This window comes from Diplotaxodon limnothrissa, linkage group LG19 (genome assembly GCF_057381915.1).
Source record: "Diplotaxodon limnothrissa isolate DT_005_m linkage group LG19, D_limnothrissa_male_GT1.1, whole genome shotgun sequence".
In the NCBI taxonomy this organism is placed as follows: domain Eukaryota; kingdom Metazoa; phylum Chordata; class Actinopteri; order Cichliformes; family Cichlidae; genus Diplotaxodon; species Diplotaxodon limnothrissa.
In genome coordinates this window covers 7,600,214-7,627,367 of record NC_140614.1, presented here as the reverse complement: position 1 = coordinate 7,627,367, position 27,154 = coordinate 7,600,214, and the positions used below count along the sequence as shown (strand labels likewise).

The 27,154-nt window shown below is 38.5% G+C and overlaps 1 protein-coding gene across 1 annotated transcript; it reads left to right on the top strand.

Annotated features, from left to right (window-relative positions):
• Positions 1-832: 832 nt before the first annotated feature.
• exoc3l4 (exocyst complex component 3-like 4) lies at positions 833-27,154 on the top strand. Its single transcript, XM_085343712.1, has 14 exons — positions 833-1,074; positions 1,875-2,160; positions 4,865-4,975; positions 5,690-5,914; positions 8,267-8,879; positions 11,086-11,203; positions 13,021-13,146; positions 13,380-13,480; positions 14,750-14,842; positions 17,126-17,249; positions 19,795-19,917; positions 20,587-20,739; positions 21,331-21,452; positions 26,652-27,154. Exons 2-14 carry the CDS (start codon positions 1,896-1,898, stop codon positions 26,869-26,871), a joined length of 2,394 nt encoding a protein of 797 aa, XP_085199838.1. The 5' UTR covers positions 833-1,074; positions 1,875-1,895; the 3' UTR covers positions 26,872-27,154.

Here is a 27,154-nt window from a genome sequence, read left to right as displayed (position 1 = left end):
GTGAAGTAATTGTGTTGCCAATGGCATTAACCGCATGTACAAAAGCGACCAGTGAACCTCTCTCTGCTGATGTCGTTGCCCCAACTTGTTTAATATAAGTTAAAGTAATAGTGTGGTAAGTTGTAACATCTGCATTATTGTTACAACTGACCCAGACTCCTATAGCCATGAACTAGCTAACATTACAGCCAACGGCTAAAACACTAGCTCTAAAGACCTACACAGAATATATCCCCATAGACATACAAATAACATAATTTAAGTTTGATGAGTTTAACTGCAAAGCAGATAATGCTATTAGAAATTGAAATAAAGTAGAAAAACTTACTTTTTGCCATACAAATTACTTTTTTTCGTGTTAAATTGTCTGTGTTTGACAAAATGTGCTGATTTTTCACATGTGATAGCAGAACTGAGTTGGGCATGCACAGGATGAGTCACATCATTTGAAACTTAACCCTGATTGGAGAAATTGGAAGTGTTACAACTGACCCACGTTACAACTATCCCCGGTCTCCCCTACAATTTAAATTCTGAGTCTTTTTCGTTGCTGCGCTCTTACGTACAGAATGAGCGCTTGTTGCACCACTGCAAGGTTTAAACTCTTAACCTTGAAACATGAGCTGATGGGGGCAACGCGGCTGTAGGATTTTTGTGTGTGTTCGGGGGAAATCTTCCTGTAAACTGATCAGGGTGTTGGGAAAAGTAAAAAAAAAATGTCGGTCAGTGGTTTCAGCTTGTGCTGCGACCGACACTCCCGCTGACTAAATGTCCGTTTAATCATTAACAAGAGGTCTCTGTGTGTGTGTTTTTTCAGTCCGTAAACCTGCTCACTGGAAGGTGATCTCTGGCTTGTCCTTGTGCCCAGAGAAGCTAGTTCGCCTGCTTCACCTTCTGCTTTTACCGCCGGCTTTTTAAAAAACTTTCTCCTACAGAGACACAGCTGACGGTAAAGATTTCCTGTCTGCCTTCATGCCAGCAATGCAAATTTAAGAAAGCGAAAGCACCGAATAAGCTATAAAGAGTGAAGCACAAAAACAGCGGAAGTTTTATTAACCGAGGAATCGGCCAGAGGTAAGTTGACTTTTCTTTCCCCCTCATTCGGTCATTGTTAGTAGCAAACCTTTATTATATAAAATAATATAATGTAATAAAATAAAATCACTATATATATATACTGTGAATGCATTCAGCAAGTAGCATATTTTTGGCATCTATATGCACATATAGTAAAAGAGTTGTTGGAGGTTTGACCTCTGCTTCTTAATCCACATCAGAAGTTATAGAATTTTAGTCGCTGCAGTCATTTCTAGTAAATTATGAAGACATGTCAAGTCATGATCATGTAACACATAGTTAGAATTATTATTATTATAATGTCTTGAATAAAAAGTGATTGTTTTTAGTTTTTTTTTCTTTATCTCATGACTCTGCAAATATCCAAATGACATTTTTGGATGTCATTTTTTGTACATTGGTCCAGAGCTACATCAAACATGTAGCATCTGTCAAAACAGTCACTGACCATTTTTTGTTCATTGACTGACTTCTTTAATATTGAACTCCTCTCCTTGGTTTTAGTTTTTTGTTGTTGTTGTTGTTTTTTAAAAACAGCCAGAGAGAGACAGGGGAATTTCTTTAGTTCAGCCTGTACCTGCAGATACAGCAGTTTTAATTTTAATCTGCAGTGTCTTTTGGGTGCTTATGAAAACTGCTGGCTCATGTGTTATTAGTCAACAAAATTCCTCCACCCATTTATTTTCTCAGCAGTCACAATGATTAAACACTCACACACATGCTCACTTGTAGAGCAAAGGCACGGCACAGAGAGACATTTTGTCCTTACAACTTTTCTTTTACATTTTCACTCGCAGTTGGGTAGTAAATGAAATGAGATGTCGCAAATGATGGAAAAGTCTACCGAGAACCCCAGCGAGGACAGAGCGTCCTTCAAGAGCAACGGGTCCATCAAGAGCGATGAGAAGTTGTCGACCGATGGCGGCACAAAGTTGGGCAGGCTGCGATCGTTTAGAAAGAGCATCCAGCATGCAACACAGAAGAGTCCTCTGTCATCTGTCAAGGGATCAAAGGTCACGTCCAAATCAGATACACCTACAAATGAGTCAGATTCTGCGGCTTCACCACCACCTCCGTCACCCAGTGAGTACCCTCATGGCTGTAATAAAATCTGCTGTGAAGCAGGTTTTGCAGACAGGTGGAATCTCAAGGTCAAAAGAAGAGCCAAGAGGATCTTACAGATAATTTACACCTCGCTATCTCTCTTAAAAAGGTCCTCTCACAAAACATAAATAATGTTGTGTCCTAGCTCTTATTAATTAATGCTTGTTTACATTTTTTCCCATGAGCGCCCAGGAGAAAGATCGTGTGAAGTCATTCCCCTCAGATGTGGGTGCTATTTTAAAGAGAGTATGCAAAGGTGGAAGGAGCAGTTGTCTGGGAAAAGGGCAGAAAGGGCCAAAACGCAAATATATCCGTTTGATCAAAGTATCTTAGCAAATGTCAAACAAAATGTTTCCTTGCTCAAAGAAGGACTGCAGGACCATGCATTACTGTGCAAAAGTCTATATTTTCCAAGGAAAGTGGAAAATTGCTCCAGAGATTTATTGGAATTTGTGCAAAAAATATGATAATGTGGTATGTGAGGCTAGTATTTGTATTTATATTTTATATCAATTCTAATGAGCATGAAAATCAGTATTTGTTATGGCATGGCCACCTTTTACTCTCCAGCTTGGCCTGAACTCTTAGCCAAAGTTTGTTTTGTAATTTCTTTAAGTAGCCTTCAGGAAGAGTTCTCCAGGTTTCTTGATATTCAGAGCTCTTCTCTGGATGTTGGTGGCCTTTTTTCTGTTCTTTGTCAACATACATAGTACATGACTGATAGTGTTTTCTTTCTAGATGTTCATTCACTGCATTGGCGGCATTGTGTGTAGAATTTTGAGTTGAAAAATGAATGAGTCCATTGTAATCAGGCTGTAACATGGCAAGATGTGGAACAAGTGAAGCACTGTGAATACTTCCTGGATGCACTTTAAGAAAGTCTGGCTCAGTATCAGGTAGATAAATTACTTTTATCTGATTAGATGTGTATGAAATGTCATTTAGCATATAAACCAAAAACATCATGATTCAACGATGAATATACTACACTATAGTGTATCTCCAGAAGAGTACAATCAAAGAATAATTGATTAAAGCGCAGCTATGCTCAGTAGAATACAAACAACACCAGCTTTCAGAAATGGAAAACAGCATGCTGATGTCATGTGTTGTGAGTGAGGCAATAATTACCTTTGGAGTTCATGCTTTGCTCAAAGTTCTCCTGACTTTAGCCTGAGGACACTTTAAACAGGTCACACTTTAGAAACATGAGGCTTTGCTGTAAGATGTCAACACACTGCTCCCTTTCCTGACAATAATAATAATACAAATATAAATTCTTAATAAAATGAGCAAAATCCCACGTTTTCAGTTATTTTCTGGATTTGTGGATAAAACATATTTAGCTATTGCCCACTTCCATTTGTTACTGCTGAACTTTTCAGTCTGTGCAAGAGGGTGGAAGAAACCACTCTACAGGTCTGTACAGGTCTGTCCACAGCTCCAAGTTACCTCAATTTGAGCCATGGTTACAGTTATCCTTCCCCTCAGGTCTGACATTTTAATAATAATTTCATCCTGCAACACGTGGAATTTGCTTGTGATTTTCCCTGTGAATAAACGTCTAATTTTACTTCACTGTGGTGATTTCTGACCGTTTGTACATGTGAGACTTTAGAAATAAAGTCCTGTCCTGGCCATCAAATCAACTAATTAGTAGGAAAGCTGTTTGAATGTAGATAATTTGGGAAATTTGACAAAAGCAATTCATTGCTTCACAGGAAAGGAGTTGCCTCTCTTTTCATGGCACCCTCTTAGAAATTTTCTGTTGACGAGGCAGAATCGGGCCTCATTTAGATCCATGTTGTCATGTTTCACTGTTAGCAAAGGTCAGGAGTTCAGAGGAGCATCAAGCCTCCTTTTCATCTATTTTTAAAGTGAACTAAAAGCTTGTTTTAAAGCTGCTGCTGATGTGCAGTTTGTCCAAGCTTCATTTTAGAAGGAGAAGAATTAACATTAATTAACTGATTAAACATTCAAAGAGATTATTTGTGTAGATAAGAGAGTTTTCGCAGGGGGGCGTGTAGTCCTGGAGCGTCCAGGTGTGTGTGCAAATTCACCCCAAGGTCTGACCGTGCAATTCTCAGAGAAACTGCAAAAAAGATGTTTTGTCACAATGCACAAGACCACATTTGGAAAAAACCACACACAGCAAGTCAGTGCAATCACCTCATACCAACTCTCACTTGTGAATGAGGGGTTATGATTTGGGCTTGTTTTGCAGCCACATGATCCGGGCACCTTGCAGTCATTGAACTTCTGTGTAATCTGAGCCCATCTGCCCGACAGTTAAAACTTGGCTGAAGTCGGGTCATGCAACAGAACAACCATCCCAAAACATTTGGCACAAGTTATGTGATTATTTGTAAATCATTATCTCATCAGAAATCAGGTCAGGCTGTCTCCTAATGATGAAACTCATTAGGAGGCAGCTTTTTAGGCACTAGCACTCTGAACTTTTATTTCTAACACAGCTTACAGTTTTTTGCATTCTTCAGATTGCATAATAGCATTGCCAAAGCCATGCACATACAAACACCCACATAAATGGATATAACCTTTAGTTTATATCCCTGTGACACCACAAAGAGAAATTTCTTTGTTTTATTAAACTAAGGACTCCAGAGTCAGTTTATGAGAAACTTCTGCTGCTACTGATGTGCTCTTCTTGCCTCTCTGTCAGGTCTGAGCGCCGGCTCTCCGGCCACCCCTCTGAAGAACAACCAGAAAAAAGAAGATGATGAGGCAGATGCTTCTTTTCGCATATCCAAACCACTGACACGATCAAAGACAGGTAAAATGTTAACTTTAATACTAGATCAATGTTGCTACATACTGGCAATATTAAAATATTAAACTTCTACCTATATTTTTTTAGTATTTACAAATTTACTACTAATAATCTACTCTAGAAAGATCAGCGTTCTATAGTTGGAAGTAATGTATTCAGGTAAAGCTGCTATTTCTTTTTACAAGTGTAACATTAACATATATGTTGGTGCAAAAATACTAATACAAAGAACAAGGAATAAAACAGAAAAGTACAAACAAAGAATACTTGATTGAAGGACAGCTATGCCAAGTAGAATACCAGATATACAAGTTTTCCTCAATGGAAAACAGCAACTTGATGTCATGTGAGGTGAGTGAAGCAATAGTTATCTTTAGAATTTATCTGTTGCTCAAAGTTCCCCTAGGTTTTCACCCAGACCCTTCTAAGTTGAACTGGTAAGCGCCTTATACTTTAGACATGTAAATATGAGTCTTTACTGTAAGGTGTAAACACACTGCTCTGTTTCCCAAAAATGAGTCTTATAGTCCGTACAAAGGTAATAATATATGTCTATGTGAAAGAGCAAATCAAAGTGCCTAAAATCTGCACATTTACAAATTGCCATTATAGTGGAGCATATAAACTTACGGCTTTTTGCTGCTGAGTTTAAAACTATGCCTGTAGAAAAGGGAGGATAACAAAACACCCTGAAATCATCAAACTTTTCTTTTTTAGATCCTGGTACTTCCAAATTCAGTAATTCTTTTATGAAAAGAGGAGCATCCATTCGTCGGAGTCTGAAAATGGTTACTAAGAAGGATACTGATAAAGTCTCCACTAAGTCCATCTCTGAGGCCTCAGTGGAGGAAGACATGGAGGAGAAAGAGGAGGAGGAGGTTCTTAGAGAAGAGATCGAAGATTGCTACGTACTGCCAAGTATCCCCCTCACACCACTGTCAGGTACAGTCTCCACTACATGTTCACGTTGGTTTAAATTGACTGTGACTTCATATAGCACATTTTTGACTGTAACAATTTTTCCACCTACAAGTGAAAAGGCAGAATAGCACCGTGTCTCGAATGTCCCCTAACATGTTTTCTGTGTATACATGCCACGCTGTAGTCTGGATCTGTCTCTTTACTGTTTGTTTTCGCAACAGACAGAGCCAATGATAAGAGCTTCCTTTGTCATGTAAATAACAGAGGGTCAGTTTATCTGTAGACACAGTTTCAAATCCAGTCTCATAAATGGGACACTGGTTTAGCTGTTAAAAAACAGTGATGGTGGCATCTTCTACTCTTAAGAATAAGTTGATGGATTTAAGAGAATTATAATCTCTTTCTTATTTAGGGACTCTATGAAAATGATTGACAAGCTCGTTAACTATTATAATGCTGTAACACCAGCAACATCAACTTCCTTGCTTCCCTGAAAACCAGGATGGTCTTTTTTACCTGCCTTTATGACTTTAATAACCTCCTGCAGTTTAACTATCTGGTATGTGTTATCTGATTTCATGGATAGATACAGTTAGGTATCATCTGCATAGGAGTGAAAATGATATTATAACAATACTGCCTGGGAATGATGTATAACAGATTGAGTCCCAGCACAGAACCCTGTGGAACTCCATAATTAGCCTTTGTGAAGAAGACTGCATAAACAAACTGGAGTCTATTAGACATGATTCAGTCGACTGCAGTGCAGTATCTTTAATACCTATGGCATTCTGTAGTAAAATGTTATGGTTGAGAGTATTGAACCCTTCACTGAGGTCTAGCAGGACAAATACAGAGATGTGTCTGCTGCCAGAAACCAAAATGATGAACCTTGTCCTGCGTGTCACTTGAAGATTCAGCTTTTTAGATCCAATTAAAAAATAAAATCACTCACAAAAGATTGTCTGGAGAAAGCAGAATGTGTTGAAACAAAGTCTATCAGGCTTCTACAACAAGAGCAGAGTCATATAAAAATCAAAACAGAGCAGCGAAATAACACAAATTAAAGCAACATAAGGGCGAAGAGCCTTAAGCACATCCACAAAAGGCAAGGTGATAGGGTAACAGAGAGATAGAGACATAATTTAAAGAAACAAAGAGAAAAGAAGTAACGGAAAGAGAGAAAAATGAAGCAAGGGGCACAAGAGACAAAGAAAAAAAGAGAAATATAAAAGAGAGTGGCAAAATGAAGCGAAAGGGACATGGACCCCCTATTGATCCTCTACTTAATCACACAAGCCAAGGTGTGAAAGTAGAGGATCAATAGGGGTCCATGTCCCTCTTTGGGGACACTCCCATAGGGCTTAAATCTGGGACTCTCCACCATTTGACCCTTAAACTGAAGAAGCTTATCAGATGAGAGGTGGAACGTCTTCAAGCAACTTAAAAAAGTCCCGACGCTTTTCTTTCCAAGCTCCTTAGACTACAATGACCTGGATGACTGAGAACCTTCACAGACATTTCTTTATAATTTCTCAGTAACCTTAAAACCCATTAATCTCACGAAGAACCTTCAAAGTCATAATTTTTCACATCAAACGTGTAGAATCAAGGATTACCTCCAAAGCACAGCATAGCTATGGTAATGGCATATTTAGTTAGTAAACATAGCTTACTACAGATAGCATAACTGACTACTACCTAAAAATTACTTCAGTATATAAACAAAACACTTATATTAATTATCTAAATTTAAAATAAAAATTATTACTTATTCTAAAACACATTGCCTCCACTTTAAGAAAAAAGACTTTAGACATTTAAAATTAATTCAGATATTTCAACATTATTTAATTTCATTGGTATGCAAGTGTGCCAGGATACTGTACCAGCAGCTGAAATTGCAATTTGCAACAGCCTTCTTTGCTAGCCTATAGCAGGAGACCAATTCCAACTCACCATCTCCACAAAAGCTGCAGGTAGGTTTCATTACAGGGTAAAATTAAAGATCTTTGATGTTTCTGAACTTTTACTTTATTAACTTTTGCTGTTTAACTATGATATCCAGTAAAAATGAGCAGTAATCCTATTTTACAAGGATTATACCGTAAATCTAAAATTAAATTCTTTGACATCAAGCAGCATCAAGCCAGTGTAACGATGTGACACCTGATGTGATGAATTGTTCTGGATTTACTGTTTCTGAATGAGCTGCAATAAGTCTACTGAAGTCTGGCTTTTTTTGCTGCGTTTATGTTGACTGGAGCAGCACTACACTCTGATTTCTACCATTGTGGTTTCATAATGAGACATAACTGATTACAGGAGCTCTGTTAAGCCCTTGGTGATACGATTACTTCTGCTTGCTCACAGTGATGGAGATCAACAAACTGATAGAGACGGGGGAGCTGGAGGAGGCTCACCTGAACCTGCTCGCCCTGCGGCAGGAGTTTCACCAGCAGCCAGAGTCGTGCTCCGATGGCTCAGCTATGGAGCTGGCCACAAGGGAAAAAGACCTCAACCTTCTCTATGGAACAATGAGGAAAAAGGTCAGCGACATAGTGTGCGACCCTCTCTCCGACAAAAACAAGAAGCTGCTGCTCCAAATGGCCCGCGTCATCCAGGAGGAAGAGAAGAGATTAAGAGAACCAGGAGGCCTGAAAGACAGCTGGATGGACGCTTGGAGGGAATCGGTTAGTGCGGGTGTGCAGGTGAAGGTGCAGAGTGTTCACTTGGACAGAGTAGAGCAGAACTCCGCCTGGTTAGCTGTTCACTTGGGTCTGTTGGGTAAAGTCATTGTGGAGGACTTAGAGAATGTGAAGCAGGAACTGCGGTGGTCCTACCCACCCAGTTTTAAAGTCTTCAGCACTTATGTGAGAGGTTATAACAGAGTCGTTGCACAGCACCTGAAGAAGCTGGAGCAGCAGGTGACGGAGCTGAAGGATTTCTATGGTCTGCTGGACTGGATCATCAACAAGTACAAGAGGTGAGTGGGTAGATTGTTCAAATAGGGCTGTTGTTTTTCCTCAAGGACACCTCTCAAAGGAATTTCCTATTCAGCCAAAACAGTACATAAATAGATGGAGACAAAATTGAAATGAACTCTTGTGCATTATATTTCACTTTTTAGAATGATGTTAAACAGTATTTTCTATTTATTGTGGTGTGATCACAAAAACTGACATGCAGTTACTTATTGTAATGTAGTTTTGTAATGTAATTTCTAACTCTGATGCTGTACAGCTTCAAAAGCGTTCAGTCGTCTTTGTCCAACATGACATTTGTCATTAGCCTTGCAAACATAGTTTGTTGAAAGCAGCTACAAAATTGAGTACCCTATAAACAATCGTTATGCATCATTTTAGCCAGTCACACATTGCACTGTTGACAGACCGTACTCTGCCAAGAAGATTTTATTTTGGTAGCATTTGTGTGTCATTCTTACTGTACTTACTTACTTACTGTGATCATGTTAGCGATCCATTAAAATTTGGCATACATCCACTTTCAAAGTCAAGTTAATGATTTATTGGTGGAAAATTGACAAAGAGCCTTAAAATTTCTCATGTATATCTCACATGTATATGTATTGTCAACATATTGAAAATAATGTATAAAGATTTTAAATATCATGTCACATTTGACCTCTGACCTCTCCTTTAAGGCCAATTGATAGGCCAAAGTGATAATAATGCTATATAGATTTATTTAAAACTATGTTTTCTTTTTATTATTAAATTTAAAAAAAAACCTTAAAGTCATTGTTTCAATAAAGCTCTAGATCTGTTGTCGAAAAAGGACAAGCATTAAAAGTGGTCAGATGATGGGCACATTTCCTGTCATGGTTCTCTGTGTGGCAGGCAGTGATTGGACCCAAACGCAGGACTCTCAGGTGGTATTTTTAACTTAAAGGCAGCAGTTTTTATTTGCAAAACAAACTGAAAAACACAATACACGAGCACTACAAATAAAATTAAAACTCAAACTAGGACGACTGACCTAAACTGGGAGTTCATGGCATGACATGACAATTCAAAATACACAAAACACTGGGGCATCGACCCAGGACCGTGACATATCCAGTAAGTGCACAACCCATCCTACCACAAATGAAAAGAGCTTTTTTTAAAAATATGTTACATATTAAAATGCTTTTTTATTTGATGATTGCAGCCAGTAAAAAAAAAAATCACCAGCATTGTGTTTCCTCAGGTTTGAAACCTAGAAAACTGTGAAAAACTTGTGGTGTTGCATCTGAAAGCTGTGGGTGTTTGTTGGGCAGTGAAGGTCAGAAAAGCTCAGCTCTACAAGTCTCCATATTTCAGTAACTCTGCCTCTGCTGCTGTGATTTAGGCTATTCTTTATAGTTTTTTATGAATCTCCCATCATTACGTTAGTATGGTGAAGAGAATAAGTGAATTCAGGTGTTTTTTGGAATATACATAGAATACAGAAAATGTATTTTGTGATTTAAATTGAATTCAGATAGCCTTTGTAATGATTGCATACAGCAAACAGAGACAGATGATATGCAATAAACTCCTCAGTCGGATTCTTTGAAGGCGTGATGTGTTATGCAAACATTATAAAAGGGAAAAGTATGTCTGCATGTCCTCCTGCAGCTTTTTTATCATCTCAGATTTACAGGGGGAAGGCACCTAAAACCACATCTTCACTGTCCACATAAAAATGTGTTCACACATGGTGCAGACAGCCGTTTTAATAATACCCAACACAAAAGCAGGACTGCGAGCGTGAGTGAGGTAGGCAGTGCTGACATTATTTGTTGAATCAGGGCATGGGAAACATAAAAAAAAACCTGTGCTCAGAACAACATTTGGGAGACCAAAAATAAACAGCTGATCTGATAAAAAAGAAGCACAACACTCTCGAGGCCAAAATGGGAAAAATAAAATCAGGTCACGACCACATTTTTCACAGATTATGTAAAATAGGATCCTCTTCATAAAGCATATCGCACACAGACCATAATGTAACATGGTTTTCATAAAGCAAATACACTCATTCAATATTGCATTGCAGTGTGCAAAGGACTACTGAATGTATTTAATTGGATTTTATGTTAGATTTTTTTAAACGTTTTATTTTCAACATCACAGGTAGGAAAATGTATTTTGGCCGATCTTAGTACTACAAAATGTTGTGAACTGCATCTTGTTTCACTCCAACAGTGAGAGGATCATGGGAAGTCTGTCTCTGCAGCCAGACATCCAAGATGAAAGCACTGATCTGCAGCTTGAGGAGAACTTCCTGAAACAAGTGAAAGAGAAGTACTGCAGGAGAATGCAGGTGAGGCGCTCACACTGAACTCACAACACACAGACTTTTAAATGTGTTTCTTGTTGGAATTTCATCCATAGATGAAATTTTAGTCTTTCATATTGTTATTCTTTGTGTAATTATGAGAATGAGTTGAATTAAAAGACCATTGAGATATTATGAAGCACACACTTCATTACTATATGTCTTTATTATGCCTCACTTTAAGAATAATGTCACGTTAAAAGATCTGCTAACTGGTTTTGTGACTTTCATGACCTAAACTGAGCTGACTTTACATGAATCAATTATGTATAATTGATTCATTGGTTTGTGGATTACCATTTGTGTTTGCTTTAGCTGTCTTGGCTTTTATGACCTGGGTAGAACTTCTGAAGGGTTAGGGTGGAAGTGTGGATAGATGGATGGATTGGTGGATGAATGGAAACCATGGAAAGAGAGGTTAGGCTGAAAACAAATGCTAGCTAGCTGGGTTAGCATAGTGAGCCCGTACACACAGACTCAGATACCAAATTATCAATTATGTAGATATAGATACCTAATTAGTGCTAGCATATACATTCAGCAAGATAGTACACTGAAAAAAACCCCACATAAAATCCATCACACTCACAAACCAGTGTGTGATGTCACAGGAGCTAAGTGGCCATCAAGTGGTTATTTATAGAAATGCAGTTTTTGCTAAATGGCTTGCACATGTGAAGGAACAAAAGGTGTCTGTCGCTAGGTATTTTCTGCTGTTGTTTTCTTCTAAAATTGAATAATTTGGGGGAATATGCATTAAAAGTCTAAATATTTAAAGAGAGATTGTTTTGAAGAAATGTAACAGAGTACTATCAATCTGTCTACATGCCAGATAGCCTCTCAGTAATGGTGGGATAAGTTGCAGTAAACCTCCAACATTCAATCAGATTAGAAGTTTAGTGATTAACTTGGTTACATGATGTCAGTCACTACAGGCCAGAGGTTTGTTTGGTTTTATTGCTTTAACATTCATGCCATAAAACACATTTACAGTTTGAGCACACTGATGTTGAACCAGCTACAATCTTGCCTTCAGAATAACATCAGGTCAGGTGACTTTTTAATGTGACAGAGGTCACTAACACTCATGGTAACAACCTCCCAGAGAATAAAGACCTCAGTCTGCAGCTCTGTTTCAGGAGTATTGGAGAAAGCATATCCTCTGATAATTAACCCATCTACACAGTGAAGATGTCAATCATCTGTGATGTAGTTGCAAGTTTTCAGTTCACAGTCTGATGCACAGTACTGTTAAACTTCCAGTTAAAGACACATAAAACAATAAAACCTTGGTAGGAATCAGGCAGTTTCTTCAACAGATTGTTTAAAATCATTAACCAAGTTGCCTCGATCACAACTTAGTCACATAACCAAAACATGAGTATACAAAATAGTACAACGAAAGCCTTTGATTTATTTTCTCAAAGTGCGTCAAACCCATTGACATGGTAATAAAACAAGATCACAGATAACTGAGCACATTATCAGTGTACGGTTTTTTACCAGTGCTTGTTATTTTCTTGATTGATTTTTATGTTACTGAAAAAACATATTCCTTGCTTATTGTATTTAACAGTTGTTGTTTTTTTACTAGTGAAAAACACAAAGATATTCACTGTACTTGCATAGAAGAAAAGAAAATACTCAAAGCATCAGTTTTGAGTGGTTACACCCAGCAAATGTTTGACTAATGGTTTCATTTCTGATATAGTTCTCAGAAGAGATGTTGCCACGAGTTGCTGAAACAGCTGTTTTGCTTGCACTTTAATGCTGACTTCCACTCTGCTTGGCTCTTCCTGCAGGAGGAACTGAGAATGATACAGGGCAGAGTCATTGAACTTGAAAATGAAGAGGTGTGGAAGGATGGCAAAGCTCCTAAAAAGGAGGACAACTTCCCCATTTCTTCATTTCCCATTGACATCCTAACGGTACTTATTGAAATATCACATAATGCACATAATGGGTACATGCTAAACACATCAAACCCATCAGATACAGATAAAATCTCACATTTATTTATTTAAATTAGTGAAGATTTCTCTGCCAACAGATCTTCTTTTTTAATCCTCCAAGTTGCAATGTAGTGTTTTCACCATAGGGTGGCAGCACATAACTTCTGTTTCCTTACACCGTGTACCAGCTCTGTTTTTTTTCTCAACAGAGCGTGAAATCATTTGTTTTAAACTCCATCAAACTTGATGCTCAGCTGGAAAAGAAAGTGGTTTCTTCCTGCCTCAAGGAGTTGAAACAGTTCCCAAATGGGTATGGCAACACAGAGACAGCACATCTATCTATCCATCTGTCATAGACATTTAACAGGCCACGTTACCACAGGAATCTCAGTGGAAAAATTTCACTCCACCCTCCTGGAAGCAAGCTGATTTTACTCTTATCTTAGTGGCTTCGAAATAAACTCCAGATTACAATTTCTTATGATGGTGTGTTGTAATCTGAGGATTATTTCTTGTGACTGAGCACAGGCATTAAAGTGAGTCACAAGTATATAGATGGTTTTCTGTCTGATTACCATGACATGTAGTGCAGATGTTGTTTAAATCCATGTCTTTGATCAGTGGTGGCATTTTCAATCACTTTGGTCGCTTTTCTGACTCTTCTCATTAAAATGAAAAGTACCATGAAAATTCAAAACTCTTCCTTTCTTTGGAAGTGAACAAAGTTCCAAATTCAGCGAGGGATCAACCATTTATTTCCCCCACTGTACACATGGCGAGGGTGGGATCAAAGGTATTATGGCCACAACAAGAGAACAGCAAAAACAACTGGATTAAAATAACTTGTGATAAAGAACTGAGATGAGGAAGAGGAAAGCATCCACCTAAAAAAGCAAACAAATGAAAAATCAGGACGCTGACCTTTTTGCAGTGATCAGACAGTAATGTTATGTTATGTTATGTTATGTTATGTTAAGCAATACAAGAATATTCCCCTCGATTGGTCAGACAATCCTCTGAGGATCATGTGTTTGTCCCCATCCCACACAGTGTGTATAAGCAATCTCCCTCCTCCATCTTCCCCTGCAGACATTCTACCCAAAATATAACAGAAAAGAAACAAAACATAATCAAAATAAAGGATTATACACCCGAATTAATCAGTGAAAAGGAAATAACAAGACTCCCACACAAAACACAAGCGCTGTCATGCTGAAACAGAAAAGACCTTTTATTTACTTGGAGCTGCGAAGCTGATGGAAAACTTTCTGCATCGTGCAGCTATGACTTTTCAGCCTTTCTGCAAATCCCCCTAGTGTATTTATGATTAATAAATAACCTTTCTTTGCACTTTTGCACATTTTAACAACACTTCTTATGCATTCATTATTTTAAACATCACTTTTTCCTGTTATCTTTCCATCCCCCTTGGAGGGTTTCTGTTTCCTATAAAGTCTGTAACTTTGCTTTACAACAAAATGTCACAAAATGTTATTATTTTTAAACCCCTGTTATTTGTCTGGCTTGTTTAACTCTGTCCGCCTCATCTTTTGACTGAAGCTTCTTCTTTCCTCTGCAGGTTTGAAAAAGCGTTCAGCCAGCATTGCACCTCTCACCAGCCTTTGTGGACAGAGTATCGCATTACATACATTAACAGCTTTACTTCTTTAAAGTAAGTCACGTGACTTCCTGAAAACATCCACGAATGCCCTGCCAGATTTAGCATGTCGTGACACGGTTATCTAGAGGGTTCACGCCACATTTTTCCCCCCAATAAATCTGTCAGCTCATTCATTTCGTGTGGATTTAGAGACAGGATGGATTTATGAGCAATTTTAATTAAAAAAAAATGCACCAGGGTGCTATTTAGTCCCGATTTTTTGATTAAAAAAAAAAGCATGCAAAATCAAAGAGAATGAAAGGTATATTACCTAAAGTCAGAAAAAGCATTACAATTTATCTCAAGAAAACCAAAAGTGTGACGAACATGACTGCCAGTAGGTTCTGAATATGTATTACCCATCCTCTGAAAACAATATGTGTATTGTTCATTGTAACAAAGCAGTTTAATGTTTATAACAGAGAATCTATTCTGTCATTCTCTTTATTCAAGTTTTTTGAAATGAATCAAAAAAATCGAATGTGCAGACTTGAGCGGAAGTTCATGGTTGTCTTTTGCTTGGATGAGTCATCTCGCAGATATTCAGCTCTGACATATATCTGCCGGGACAGTAATTCTGTTGTGTGCCACGACTGCTGAGTCTCACAAGTGTGGGAGTTCTTTGGATGGGACAGCAGAGGCTTTTATATGCCAGAGCAAAAAGAGATCCACGTGATTTCAGAGAAGCAGGGCTCTGAATGTGAAACGCTGCTGTGGTATAATCGGGAGAAAGAGAAAGTACTGCGGGCACACCAGCTGCTTCTGTCACTCGCTGTGCTGGTTAGCTCAGTTTCTGCAGGGATATTTAATCAAGGTTCTAACACTTTATATTTATAGCTGCAGGCATAGCTGCAGGTTAAACCTAGAGCCTATCCTAGCTTCCATAGGGCACGATGTGGGGTATACCCTGGACAGATTGGCTATCTGTTCAGGTCGTATTTTCATGCTTAGTTTAGTTTTTGCTATCATTTTGGTTAGCTGGGCTTTGCTTGATTTAATTACTGCTATCTCTTTTGTTACTGATCCTGCTGTGTTCATGTTTCTCCTGTCACCGCCTGTTTCTTTCCATATATGTACATGGAAGGACTGGGAAGAGAAATAGATGTAGTGCTAAAGTCTGTCTGGGAAATCTCATCAGACCTTTTGTTATGTTTAAACTAGGAAAGCCCTTCAGTATTCCTGTTTGAAAGCTTGATTCAGTACACACACTTTTCCTGCCTGTAGTGCCAGGGAAAACACAAGGAAGTCTAGAAATATGCAGGGAACTAGAGACACATTAAGGGAAAAGACACACCGTGTCTGCCTTTGATAAAGTTAATTAAAAAAACAAACAAAAATAATAATTCAGCTCCACTGTATTGAGTTTTCTACAGGAAGTTTAGGAGATGGCTTAATCAAAATGCCTAAACAGGCTAAAACAACAGTGAATAGCAGTGATAAAAAGACCTGATAGGACCACATTCAACATGTTACTGAAATAAAAGCATACGTCATATTGGCAGAGGTGTCCTCATTCTGCAGAGAATTCAGTCTGAGAATTCAGATCCTGGTGATATATAGAGTCTGTAAAAAGAAGTGGTTAGGATGAATGGCAAAAAAAAAACCCTAAATAACACAGATGGTAGAACCAAAGCCTGATCACACAATGGCTCCCTGGGCTTTCACATTATTATCATCATTGTAACCATGATTGTCGTCACCGTGCTGATGCCTTAGATCCATCAGATGAGTTTAAATCTCACTGAGGTCGAAATCGAGGTCATAGTTTTCTGGAAATCTTGTAAATCCAAAGAATGACGTCACCTGGGATGTTCACACTTGCAGGTACATCTGTTAGGAAGCTGAGGGGTTAGCAACTCTGTAGATAACCCTCTCAGGACACACCAACTCTTGCAGAGTATTAAACAGGGAATGGGAAAAATAAAAAACAAAATATAAATAAAAATACACCAACCCTACCCTGTAAAAACATGCGAGTTATTTAAATGAATTGAGATGTGAAGTGTGAAGAGAAATATATCTCACGGTTTGCCCCAAAGTGCTTCATTAAAAAACAAAAAGTCTGGAAAAATTGATTAAAAAACTGTAATTTTGAAAACACGTGTAACTTGTAGGTAGTATAAGACAGAAATAAACATGCAACATACTCAAGTAATTACTTAAAATTAATGTAAGCAAATGAGATGTGCTTCACCAGACTCACCAGTGCAGTTCTGATTGAAAATGTGGCAATATTATCACCATGCAACCTCATGATGATCAAGTTTTTTTATTTGTTGTTGTTTTCTCCTGCAGGAAACACATGGAGGAGTACAAAGAAACCTGTAAAGATGGGGTGAACGGCTTTCAAAAAGCGGTAGATAGTTTGATTGACAAGCTTATGCGAGACCTGGAGGATCAGTTTAAAGAAGATGTCAAGGTACGGCAATCTAGTGAATCATATGTTGTACAGGATATAAAACTGAGGAAAAGGAATCTTCCCATTTAACTTTTTTTGTTATTTCCTTCCTCTTTGGAGCTACAGTAAAACAGGCCACCCAAACACATGAGATATCAACAAAAAGCCCAGAATCTCCTCTATTAAGTACATCAGGACTTAGTAGAATAGCTCACAAAAAGGGGATTCCTCCTTTCTTGCAGTAATAGCCAAGAGCACTTAGGGAAAATTCACAGAAGAAGAAAAAAAAAAGGGCCAAACAGAGCAGCAGACAACACGCCAAGTTGCACCAATATTTGGACAAAAGGATGAAGATGGTAACTTATCAGCTAGTTCACACTTTGCTAAATGCTAGTTATTTAGCAAAGTGTATCTGTGGCTGCAAGAAGGAGGAAATCCGGTAACTAAATGGTGCAGACAGCACCACCTGGGGAGGGAGTTACACCCCAGGAGAGATTACAGTAACCAGTGCAAACGTTGTGGGCACACAGGCTCATTACTAACGAGCAGAGGCGTGGCAAATCAATTTCATAGAACAAAGTTTAGACAAAACTACAAATATACACCTGCAGAAAAGAAAACAGCAACTTAAGCAGCAGGGCTGGCAATGCCGAACCATTAATTAAGACACTTTATTAACAAACATTAGTTAAAAGAACAAGGTTCAATACCAGCCAACACGACAGCAACAAAGCAACAACAAGGCTAAAGGAAGACAGCAGCAGTGTGTAGTCCTGGAACAACAGAAAGAACCACCCTTTAACAGTCACACAGCTTAAACAATTGCCAGGGGAAATGAATCCAATCTATAATACTTAAAGACAGCCTGTGAATAACAGGAATGAGTGCACATTGCCAGGGACCAGGAGGAGGCCACAGCTGCTTCTTATAACCGGCCTCTGACTAACCCCTAAGAAAGGGGTGAATGTTCATGCTGCGTTTGCTGACACCATGCATGAATCAAACATCTCCTACCAAATCTAACCAATTGCATACTTATTATTCACAACTATACTAGATGCTATGAGTGTTTAGACCAAAAACGTTTGGTATTGTGGAAAGTTTTAGTATATTCAAAGACACAAACTCATGCAGAATGACCCCCTAAGTAAGCGTAAGAGTACTTTCCTAAAATCTTTCTCCAGATGTTATGTCTTTAAAGTGAGAAGTAACTTTCTTGAAACATTCAAAGATACAAGGAAGTATGATATAAGCTAAATCCAGATGTTTGGCTTACATGCTGTTCAGTTCTACAGTTGTACCATTCTAATCAGCTTGGAAGTCAATATCTGGTATGATTGCTGTTATTTTCAACACAGCCTGAACTCTCACTCTCACTGTTAGCCTTTAAAAAGTCTTCAGGAATAGTTTTACAGACTTCTTGAACAATACGTGAATGCTCTTTAAGATGTTGACTTATCTTTGGTATTTTTTAACTAAAACTAAAGTGCAGACAGTTGCCTTTTTGTGTTCATTTCTAAGTTGTTTGTTACGTGTAGCCACAACTATGGTTCATTCCTTGAGTTAGGTTTCTTTTTTATGCTTGAATGATTCATAGGTCAGTGTTAAGAGGCTCGAGGACTGGACTGAAAATGAGGGAAAACACAGATAATGGCCAAAGAAAAAGACTTTCTGAAAGCGTGGAGAAATAATACTTAATACTAGTCTGGCTCCTTCAAAACAAAATTTTGGACTTTTGCACATTACTTTGTCTGTGAAGGTTCTCAGTCATCCAGGTCATCGTAGTCTAAGGAGCTTGGAAAGAAAAGCATCTGGACTCGTTTAAGTTGCTTGAAGACGTTTCACCTCTCGTCCGAGAAGCTTCTTCAGTTCTAGGGTCAAATGGTGGAGAGTCCCAGATGGTCGCTCACAGTGGACATAAATGGCCTCTTTTACTCGTCTTTCAAACCATCTGTCCTCTTTTTCCAAAATATGAGCATTGGCATCCTTGAAAGAGTGGCCGTTGTCCTTTGAGGATTCCATCTGCCCTCAGAAAATCACATGGTATGCTGGGGTTAGGTTTCACAATGAGCTCACCCGAAACCTTGGCTGATTGTGACCTACACATGAGCCACACCTTGGCTCGTGTTATTAGTTAGTGGATCATTACGGGGTCCATCATCCTCTTGGGGGGACACTCCCACAGGGCTTAAATCTGGGACTCTCCACCATTTGACCCTAGAACAGAAGAAGCTTCTCGGATGAGAGGTGAAACATCTTCAAGCAACTTAAAGAAGTCCAGACGCTTTTCTTTCCAAGCTCCTTAGATTGCACATTACTTTAGATTTTGTGATGAAGATAAATACGCATATAAGTAGGCTTTGAGAGGAGGTAGTTCCATTAACTGCTTCTCATTCAATATATTCCTTTTAATATGAGGTTTGAGGTTTGTTTGTTTTTTTTACTTTTAGCCTATTTAGTAGAATAATCAGGTGTTAACTTGAAATGTGACTTTTTATAATCTGTCGTGAGTAAACCCTCAAAGGCATTGTGTGATTAATGGCTGTGTTATTTGTTGTTTTTCCAGTCTTACTTAAGGAGAATGATGACAAGGAAATGGCTCACCAACGATGAAGACTTTGATCAACTCTACAGCCGGACAAAGCTGCTTTCCCAGCACTGCAGTCTCATGATGCCACCACAAGCCAAGGTGAGAAGGAGGAGATGGCCTGGAAAAAAGTCAACAGGGGCAGTCCAGAGTTGACCAACTACTTTATAAAACTTAACAGCCAAATGTTTTTACTTACAGTACAGGAAAGGCCGCCGCTTGGAATAAAGACAGGTTGCCTGCCAAAGTCAAGTCCCTTGCTAAGGCTAAGGATTTTCTGGCATTTGTCCCAGTCTGATTAGACAGTTACCATGAAGGGAATTACCTTCAACAGAAGTTTTTATGGTAATTATGGTTTTATTTGTAGGGTGTTAAGTGATTTAAATAGGAACAAAAGATGCAGAATATCATCTAATATCTATTGTACTTAGACGTTTTTTTAATGCTTACTATGAAATCGGGAAGTCCTGTTTATTTTAGATCGATTGTCTCGGAAGTTCCAGTTAATACATTTTGCTGTCCCATTGTTTTTCTCCGGATGCTGCAAGAGCAGAAAAAAAAACTGTGAGTGTCATGAATCCTAACAGGAAAGAATGAGTAGGTAGATTAAAAGGTGTCAGTTCAGATGAATTGAACCCTGGTGGTCACGATGCATTATCACCTCCAAACTAACATTTCCCGTTTTTTGCGTCCATCCTGTTATGCCGCCACCTAACTCCCTCTTTCTGTGTGTGTGTATGTGTGTTTGTGACTCTGTTACCCTGGAGACAGGCGTTTGCAAGCAAACTGCACTACCATGTGGTGATAGAATACATCGGTCAGCTGATGAAGAGTAACTACTCGTGCAAAAATCGGAAACACGAGAAGGCCGCGACCAAGATCCGTCATCAGTGGAATAAACTCAGTGATCTATTTGAGGACATGGTAATTAAGTCATCACTTCCCTATCAACACTAAAAGCAAATAAAAAGTAAAATACAAATTAATTGCTGTAGGTATTTTTAAGTACATGTCATGATTCAGTAAACCTTCAAACTACTTTGAATTTTAAACAGGTTTAATGAACAGGTGGAACGTTTCTAATTATTTTTAGCCAAGTAATCTAAACACTTTTAACCTCCTAAGACCTGAACTCTTTCATGGCATGCATTTGTAATTTCTCTTTGCTATTTGGGACCTGATGAATGTAAAAACAAAGAATGATGTCTAAATGGTCCTTTATTTTCATTTCACATAATATGCATCCTCTTTTGCTTCAAAATACAAAATACTGACCTGATCTTTGGTCCACAGATCCTTCGTTCATGTTAAAAGCAGTATAAGTGTATGTTTAAGTGGCGTATTTGCCTTTGATGGCTGGTCACATTCCTCTCAATGAGCAGCATAACAGGAAATCCTCTGCTGTGCAGCCCCTTTATTTGTGTAGTCATGTGTTTTATTCAAAATTCAAAGGATGTTCAAGGTCAGCAGCAACTCCATCAGTTTTAATGTTTTGATATTTTTTGTCTTTTACAGAAGTCGAATAATGAGTGGCTCTACCATGTAGGAGACGACTTGAGCAACATCATTGGACAGAAAAACACATCAGACATCAAGAACCATCTGCAGCCTGTAATAGAGAATTACCCAGACTTCAGGTAAGCATTTCTGCCAAATGCAACATGACGATTCACTAAAAATAAACCAGGAAAAAATCCCGTTCTACCCTCTCTTAGTCTTTAGGATGCAGGCAGATTAGGGTTTTCCCATAATCCACTAGGTGACAGATAAGGAACGCTTAGGCTGGACTGGTTTCTAGCCTTTTACAGATTTGGTGTGTACAATTTAGGCCAGGTTTCTACAAAATAACCCTGTTTTATGCCAACGGTTATATCTGAATATAGAGAGCAGTGTTTTCTGCTCTGACATTTACCAAAATTTGGCTCCAGTGCTTGTTGCAGTTGAGCGTTATTAAAATTTTCCTTTACTGAGCTTTGTTAATATTGTACAAATCAACAGAAACAAAAGGACATCGCTGTTTGTCTTGGATTAATATTTAGCTGTTAGAGAGGCGTTAAAGTAGGATTTGGTGGAAGAGGAAATCCTAAAATTGAGTGCTTTGCAAGGGCAAAAGAATTGCTCAGTAATAAGTTACATAATAGCTTATTTTGTGAGTGCCGGTACATTTTTCTTTGTGTACAGGCTGTGATCAGCTGACCTGTGCTGCTTCTTTGATGGTGGTGGCAACCCCCAATCCTACTCAAGTAAATAAAAGTGAAGTAAAGTGTTTGGAAAAATGTACTTCTAAAAGTACTTTTTGTTGCACCATGTTCATTCATTCATGAGCTGCTGTAGCATGAGTCAAATGGATAAACTGCACGTCAGCACCTCAGCATGCAGTCGAGTTCTATAGTCTTACTAATGACCTACTAATTTCATTCACATGTGTTGCAGCAGGGACACATAGAAACGTTTCAGGACACTGGCCCTCGAAGACACCTGGGATGTAACCTAACATTGACCATGAACACCACAGAGCCTGTTTAGCCTTCACTAAACTGTATAAAACTCCTTAGAGCTAGCTAGATGTTAGCCGCACTACAACTTTATTTACATCTGTCCATGAACACATCACAGGACAAAGTGTAAGCCACTCTGGGATGTCATATTTATTTATGTATTTATTTATTTTTGGTAAAAAAAATAATAAAAATTTTGCACTGTAGTTCAGGACAAGCTAAGATCACGCAGTATGTAGGCTTTAGGGGTTTCCCATCTACCAGGTTTCTATTGAATTTGTTTTATAAAAGTGAAACATGTATGGAGTAAACTATAAAACAACAGCATGTCTGCGTCAGAAATTTGTGGTTGTGACATGCGAAGAAAAGCAGAAAGAAAAAAAAATCCAAAATGAAGACACAACAAAAGTGTCAGACCTTCCCCTTTGTGGTTGTTGAAGCACATAAAGGAATTCTTTATTTTATATTGGTGTAAAACAGAAGTGGGCAGATTGTAGCTGAATAGGAATCCCCTATTATCAGCTGTCAAGTAAACCTAAGTGGACTTTGACTATCATCAGGAGAATGAGGAAGTGAAGCGAATTTCAATGACTGACCCAAAGCAGAAGAGCAATGTTTAATTAGCTGTCTGTGAGATTCATATAAACCCCTCTGACATTTAGCATCAGGGATATATCTCGTCCAAGCACGACATCTGAGATGTGATTTTCTTGAAAGGAAGCCGATAAAACGGTGAATGGTATTTTTAACAGCCATCACATGATAATGACCTTTGCTCTCACTTTATGAGTTATGAACATGAGTGGGACAAACTGCAGACATGTGAGGTGATCAAAATAAACAAAAGGACATGTTGGTAACAAAGATGAAATCCACAAGTCGTGGTGATTACTCAGTTTCTTTTTCTTTGCAGAAATTTGGATATTGTTTGCACTAAATTTAGATCTGACAGCTTTTTTATGATGAGACAACACACTCCACTCAGCAAACATGAACGGTAGAAAAGACAGTAGTTGTTCCAGTCTTTTGACAGATATCAGCAAGTGATGAAATGATGCCTGAAAGTGTGTTCCTGAATCAGTGTTATACACGTGAAAACAAAAGCATGAGCTCATTGGGGACAGAAAAACAGATTAGCTCATCTTACTGCTGTCCAGTGGATGGGGGATAAGTCCAGTGGACATTTCAGTGAACAGTTCCTGAATGACATTCAAAGCTCTTCTTTGGATGTTGCAAAACAGGCAGACTGGTCATGGTTTGTTGTAACAAAGTGCCTGAACATTATATTTAAAATAGGTTCTTTGCGAAGTTATGTGTTATGTGTAGACACAATGCACCTCCATTCCTTGAGTAAGGAGCATTTTTTATAGTCAGCTGATGCATAGGTCAGTGAAAGCAGCAAAACAAATAAAATGGTTTTTCAGAAAATGGTCATGAACTCGACTGAAAACAAGTGGAAAAAAACCCGAAGAAAGAAAGAAACACCCTGGAGGACTTTTGCTCAAGACACTTTTAAAAAGTTACAAGAAAGTCTAGCTCTGTTGAAGCGATATATAAAGAGATTAAGGGTGGCTAAATAGTGTTGTACATTATATAAATGTCCAAAATTAATTATGATCTTGTTCAGCTAGAGATATGCTCTTGGAGATTATCTCAGATTTTCTCCACCTGTGAGAAAACATGATCTGAGAGGACTTTAAAAAGGACATTTTGAGATGCTGTGAAAGTTTTACTTTGGTGTATTTTGGCCATGGCCACAAAACTCAGCTTTTACCTTTCAGGGTTCTAGGAAATGGTTTTATCCTTCACAGTGAAAGCTTAAAATGTTTGGTGACTAATGAGAAGAGCCTGTGGAGTTTTTTTGTTCTACTGCCCAGCTGTCAACTGTTCAGGAATCATAATCTGAGTGACCCATTTGTGGATGCCTGTGGTGATAATACCCCTGAAGTTGAGTCTTCTGGAATGCACAAGGAGTTACGGTCATTCACGATTAAAAATGCTCTGCTGTAAATGATCTGATGGTTCTTAGGTCTGCTTCACTCTCTGTTTAAAGGCATTTTAGAGTTTTGTTTCCTCAGTTCCCACCAGATTGCTGCTGTAAATAAACCTCTTAACTGCTCACTGCAGGCAAAATCCAGATGTTCCAGCATTCCTATCATTTGATGCCTGTGCCCTGTTATTGTGCAATACACAGCTTATCTTAGGTAAAACTTCACAAAACATGGCAAGAAGAACTATCTAACAAGATAGATCAACATCTGTCTGTCTGCCTCTCACACAGGCTGCAAACTGCAACCGTTTTAGTTTCTAAAAGAAAATTGCGTATTCCTCTCACAACATAACAGAAAGCTGAAAACCACATAAACTTGTGCGCAGGAGACGGATGTTTTTGTTAATGAGAGCTAATTGCAGCCTCTGTAACAAAAAAGCAAGCTGGAAGCACAGAGTGCAGCCTGTTGACCCTGTATAGCTGAGGCACGCTGAGTTGGGATTTACGTAATATCTCACAAAGTTTCCCCCAGCAGTAGAAATGTGAGAGGAGGGCCTTAAATGATCCTGCAATGCTGTGGTTAACTTTAGACTTCATGCAATATGTGCATGGGGCATTTCCACATTCTTTCCCCTTTTTCTCTTTCTTTCGGTTCTGCTAAATGAAAACATGTGCATCTTTTTTTATTTCCCAAATGAGAAAATAAATACATTTAGCAAGAAAAGCAGATGTTTCTCTTGCCAGTTAAAACTGAACTGATGTAAAGTGTGGGAAAAAAACTGAAGTTTCAAAAAAAGGTCGAAACTTAAAGAGATGATCCCTGAAACTAGAATGTTGGTTTGTGCTGTGAAGTTTGTAAGTCATAGGACCACAGCAGATACGGTTTGAGTAAGTACAGGAATTTAAACTGTATGTTCAAAAACTGTACGTGAGTGAAGAGATCATTATAACAGGTTTAACTGTACTACCAAAAAATCTAGTTGTAAAGATACCGTGGTTATTTTTCCATTAATATCCATATTGGAGTGCCTTTTTTGCTATGACATGCAGTATGATTTTATTTTATTTTTGCCCCTTTTTTGTCAGAACCTCACTGTTACAGCGCAAAGGTCTACGTGATGTGATCCTGAAAATATCCAATAAAAATAACAAACTATTGCACAATTATAAACAACTCATACATCTGCAGTTTGGAAAGGACAACACTGTTGAAGTGATTATTCCCAAGTTTAAATATTTTTTTGATGGATTTATGTATCATATGGTGTTGGCATCTGTGGATTGGCAAGGCTTTACTTCTACCCCGAAAAGGGAGGGAGTGTGTAGCTATGGACAGTTTGACTCTCTGTTGGTTTGCAGTCTAGGGTCCACATTTTTCAAGATATCTGTGTGATGTGTGAATTCTGTGTGAATTCTGTGTGATGATAGATACCAATGGCAGCTCGAGCTGATTTAATTTTTGTTAAAATTGGGTCAAGGGTACAACAAAAGTTAAAAATCAGTAAAAAACTTTGCATTACCCAGAACTTCACAACAGTAAACTAGACCTTGGGAGGTTTGCTAAGCAAGTAGCTATCTTCGTAAAATCCTGGAAACTATTCTCACATTGTTAGTGACATACAGAACAGAACTAGGGGTGGCTGTGGCTCAGGCGGTAGAGCAGATCAGCTACTGATCGGAAGGTCGGTGGTTTGATCCTTGGCTTCCCTAGTCTGCATGTCAAGTATCCTTGGGCAAGATACTAACCCCAAATTGACCTCCGATGAGTTCATGTGTGAATGCAGGTTAGTTTGCACTTGTGTATAGAAGTGCTTGTACGAGTGGGTGTGAATGATGTTGTATAGAGCGCTTTGAGTACTCCGGGAGAGTAGAAAAGCGCTATATAAGATTCATACCATGTACCGGAACTTGTTGTTAATAGTATGAGGGAGGTTGTCTGATGTCATCTTTATGGGGGAAGAAGTTAAGACTCTCACTGCAGTATTAGCCAGATAGTTTTAAAGCATGTAGAAAAAGCAAAAGCCAGCGCTGTTGGAGCTTTGAATTCTTCAAATTCTAAAGAATTTAATAAATGTGTTATATTTTCCAGAGTCAAAAAGTTACATTGTTTCTCATGGACTTAAGTATTTAGATGACCCCCGTGTCTCAGAAAGTCACAGTTAATACACTCAACTACTCAACAGCCTACAAAAAATACTTGGTGTTTGTATTTGGTGGGGGGGGGTTCAGGTAAACTGGACTTTCAATGGAATTAATATAAATTGGTTAACTAATGAATTAAAATAAATATAAATAGTATTAATAAATATGGAATTAATAAGCATTTTGATGTTGTTCTCCACTTGCAGTAAGAAGCACCTGGTTGCTGTTCTGTACTTCAGGGGGCTCATTAGGGGCCACGAACACCAGCTGATCCTCCGGCGACTCACAGCACTGAAGAGGGAAGGGAACATTGCCAGTAGTGACAGAAACCAAGTGTTATTTAGTAATATGCAGGTTACGGTCAACACAAACTGCCTGTCCAACTTCCCTTACTCCTGCTTCAGCTTTCTGATGCCAGACAACTAGGAAAACACTGCAGGTGTAACACCACAGAGTGTAATGAAGTGTGTCACCTGTGGATTGGTATTGGTGACCTGTCCAAAGCCTTATATACTTTGCACTACTGATATTTGTTATGTCACATGTTTTTTTGTTTGTTTGTTTGTTTGTTTTTGTTTGGGGGGGGGGGGGGGTGCTTGTTTGTTTGTTTCTTGTTTATTTATGTGATAAGATACAAATAACTCGGACCAAAATGAATGTATCACTCAGACTGAACTAATTTCTCGTCAGTAAAGCAAACATGATTTGA

Coding starts and splice junctions, on each gene's coding strand:
- exoc3l4 (XM_085343712.1), top strand. CDS start 1,896: ATGTCGCAAATGATGGAAAAGTCTACCGAGAACCCCAGCGAGGACAGA. Junction 4,976..5,689: donor ACTGACACGATCAAAGACAG/GTAAAATGTTAA, acceptor TTTCTTTTTTAG/ATCCTGGTACTTCCAAATTC. Junction 20,740..21,330: donor GTGATCTATTTGAGGACATG/GTAATTAAGTCA, acceptor TGTCTTTTACAG/AAGTCGAATAATGAGTGGCT.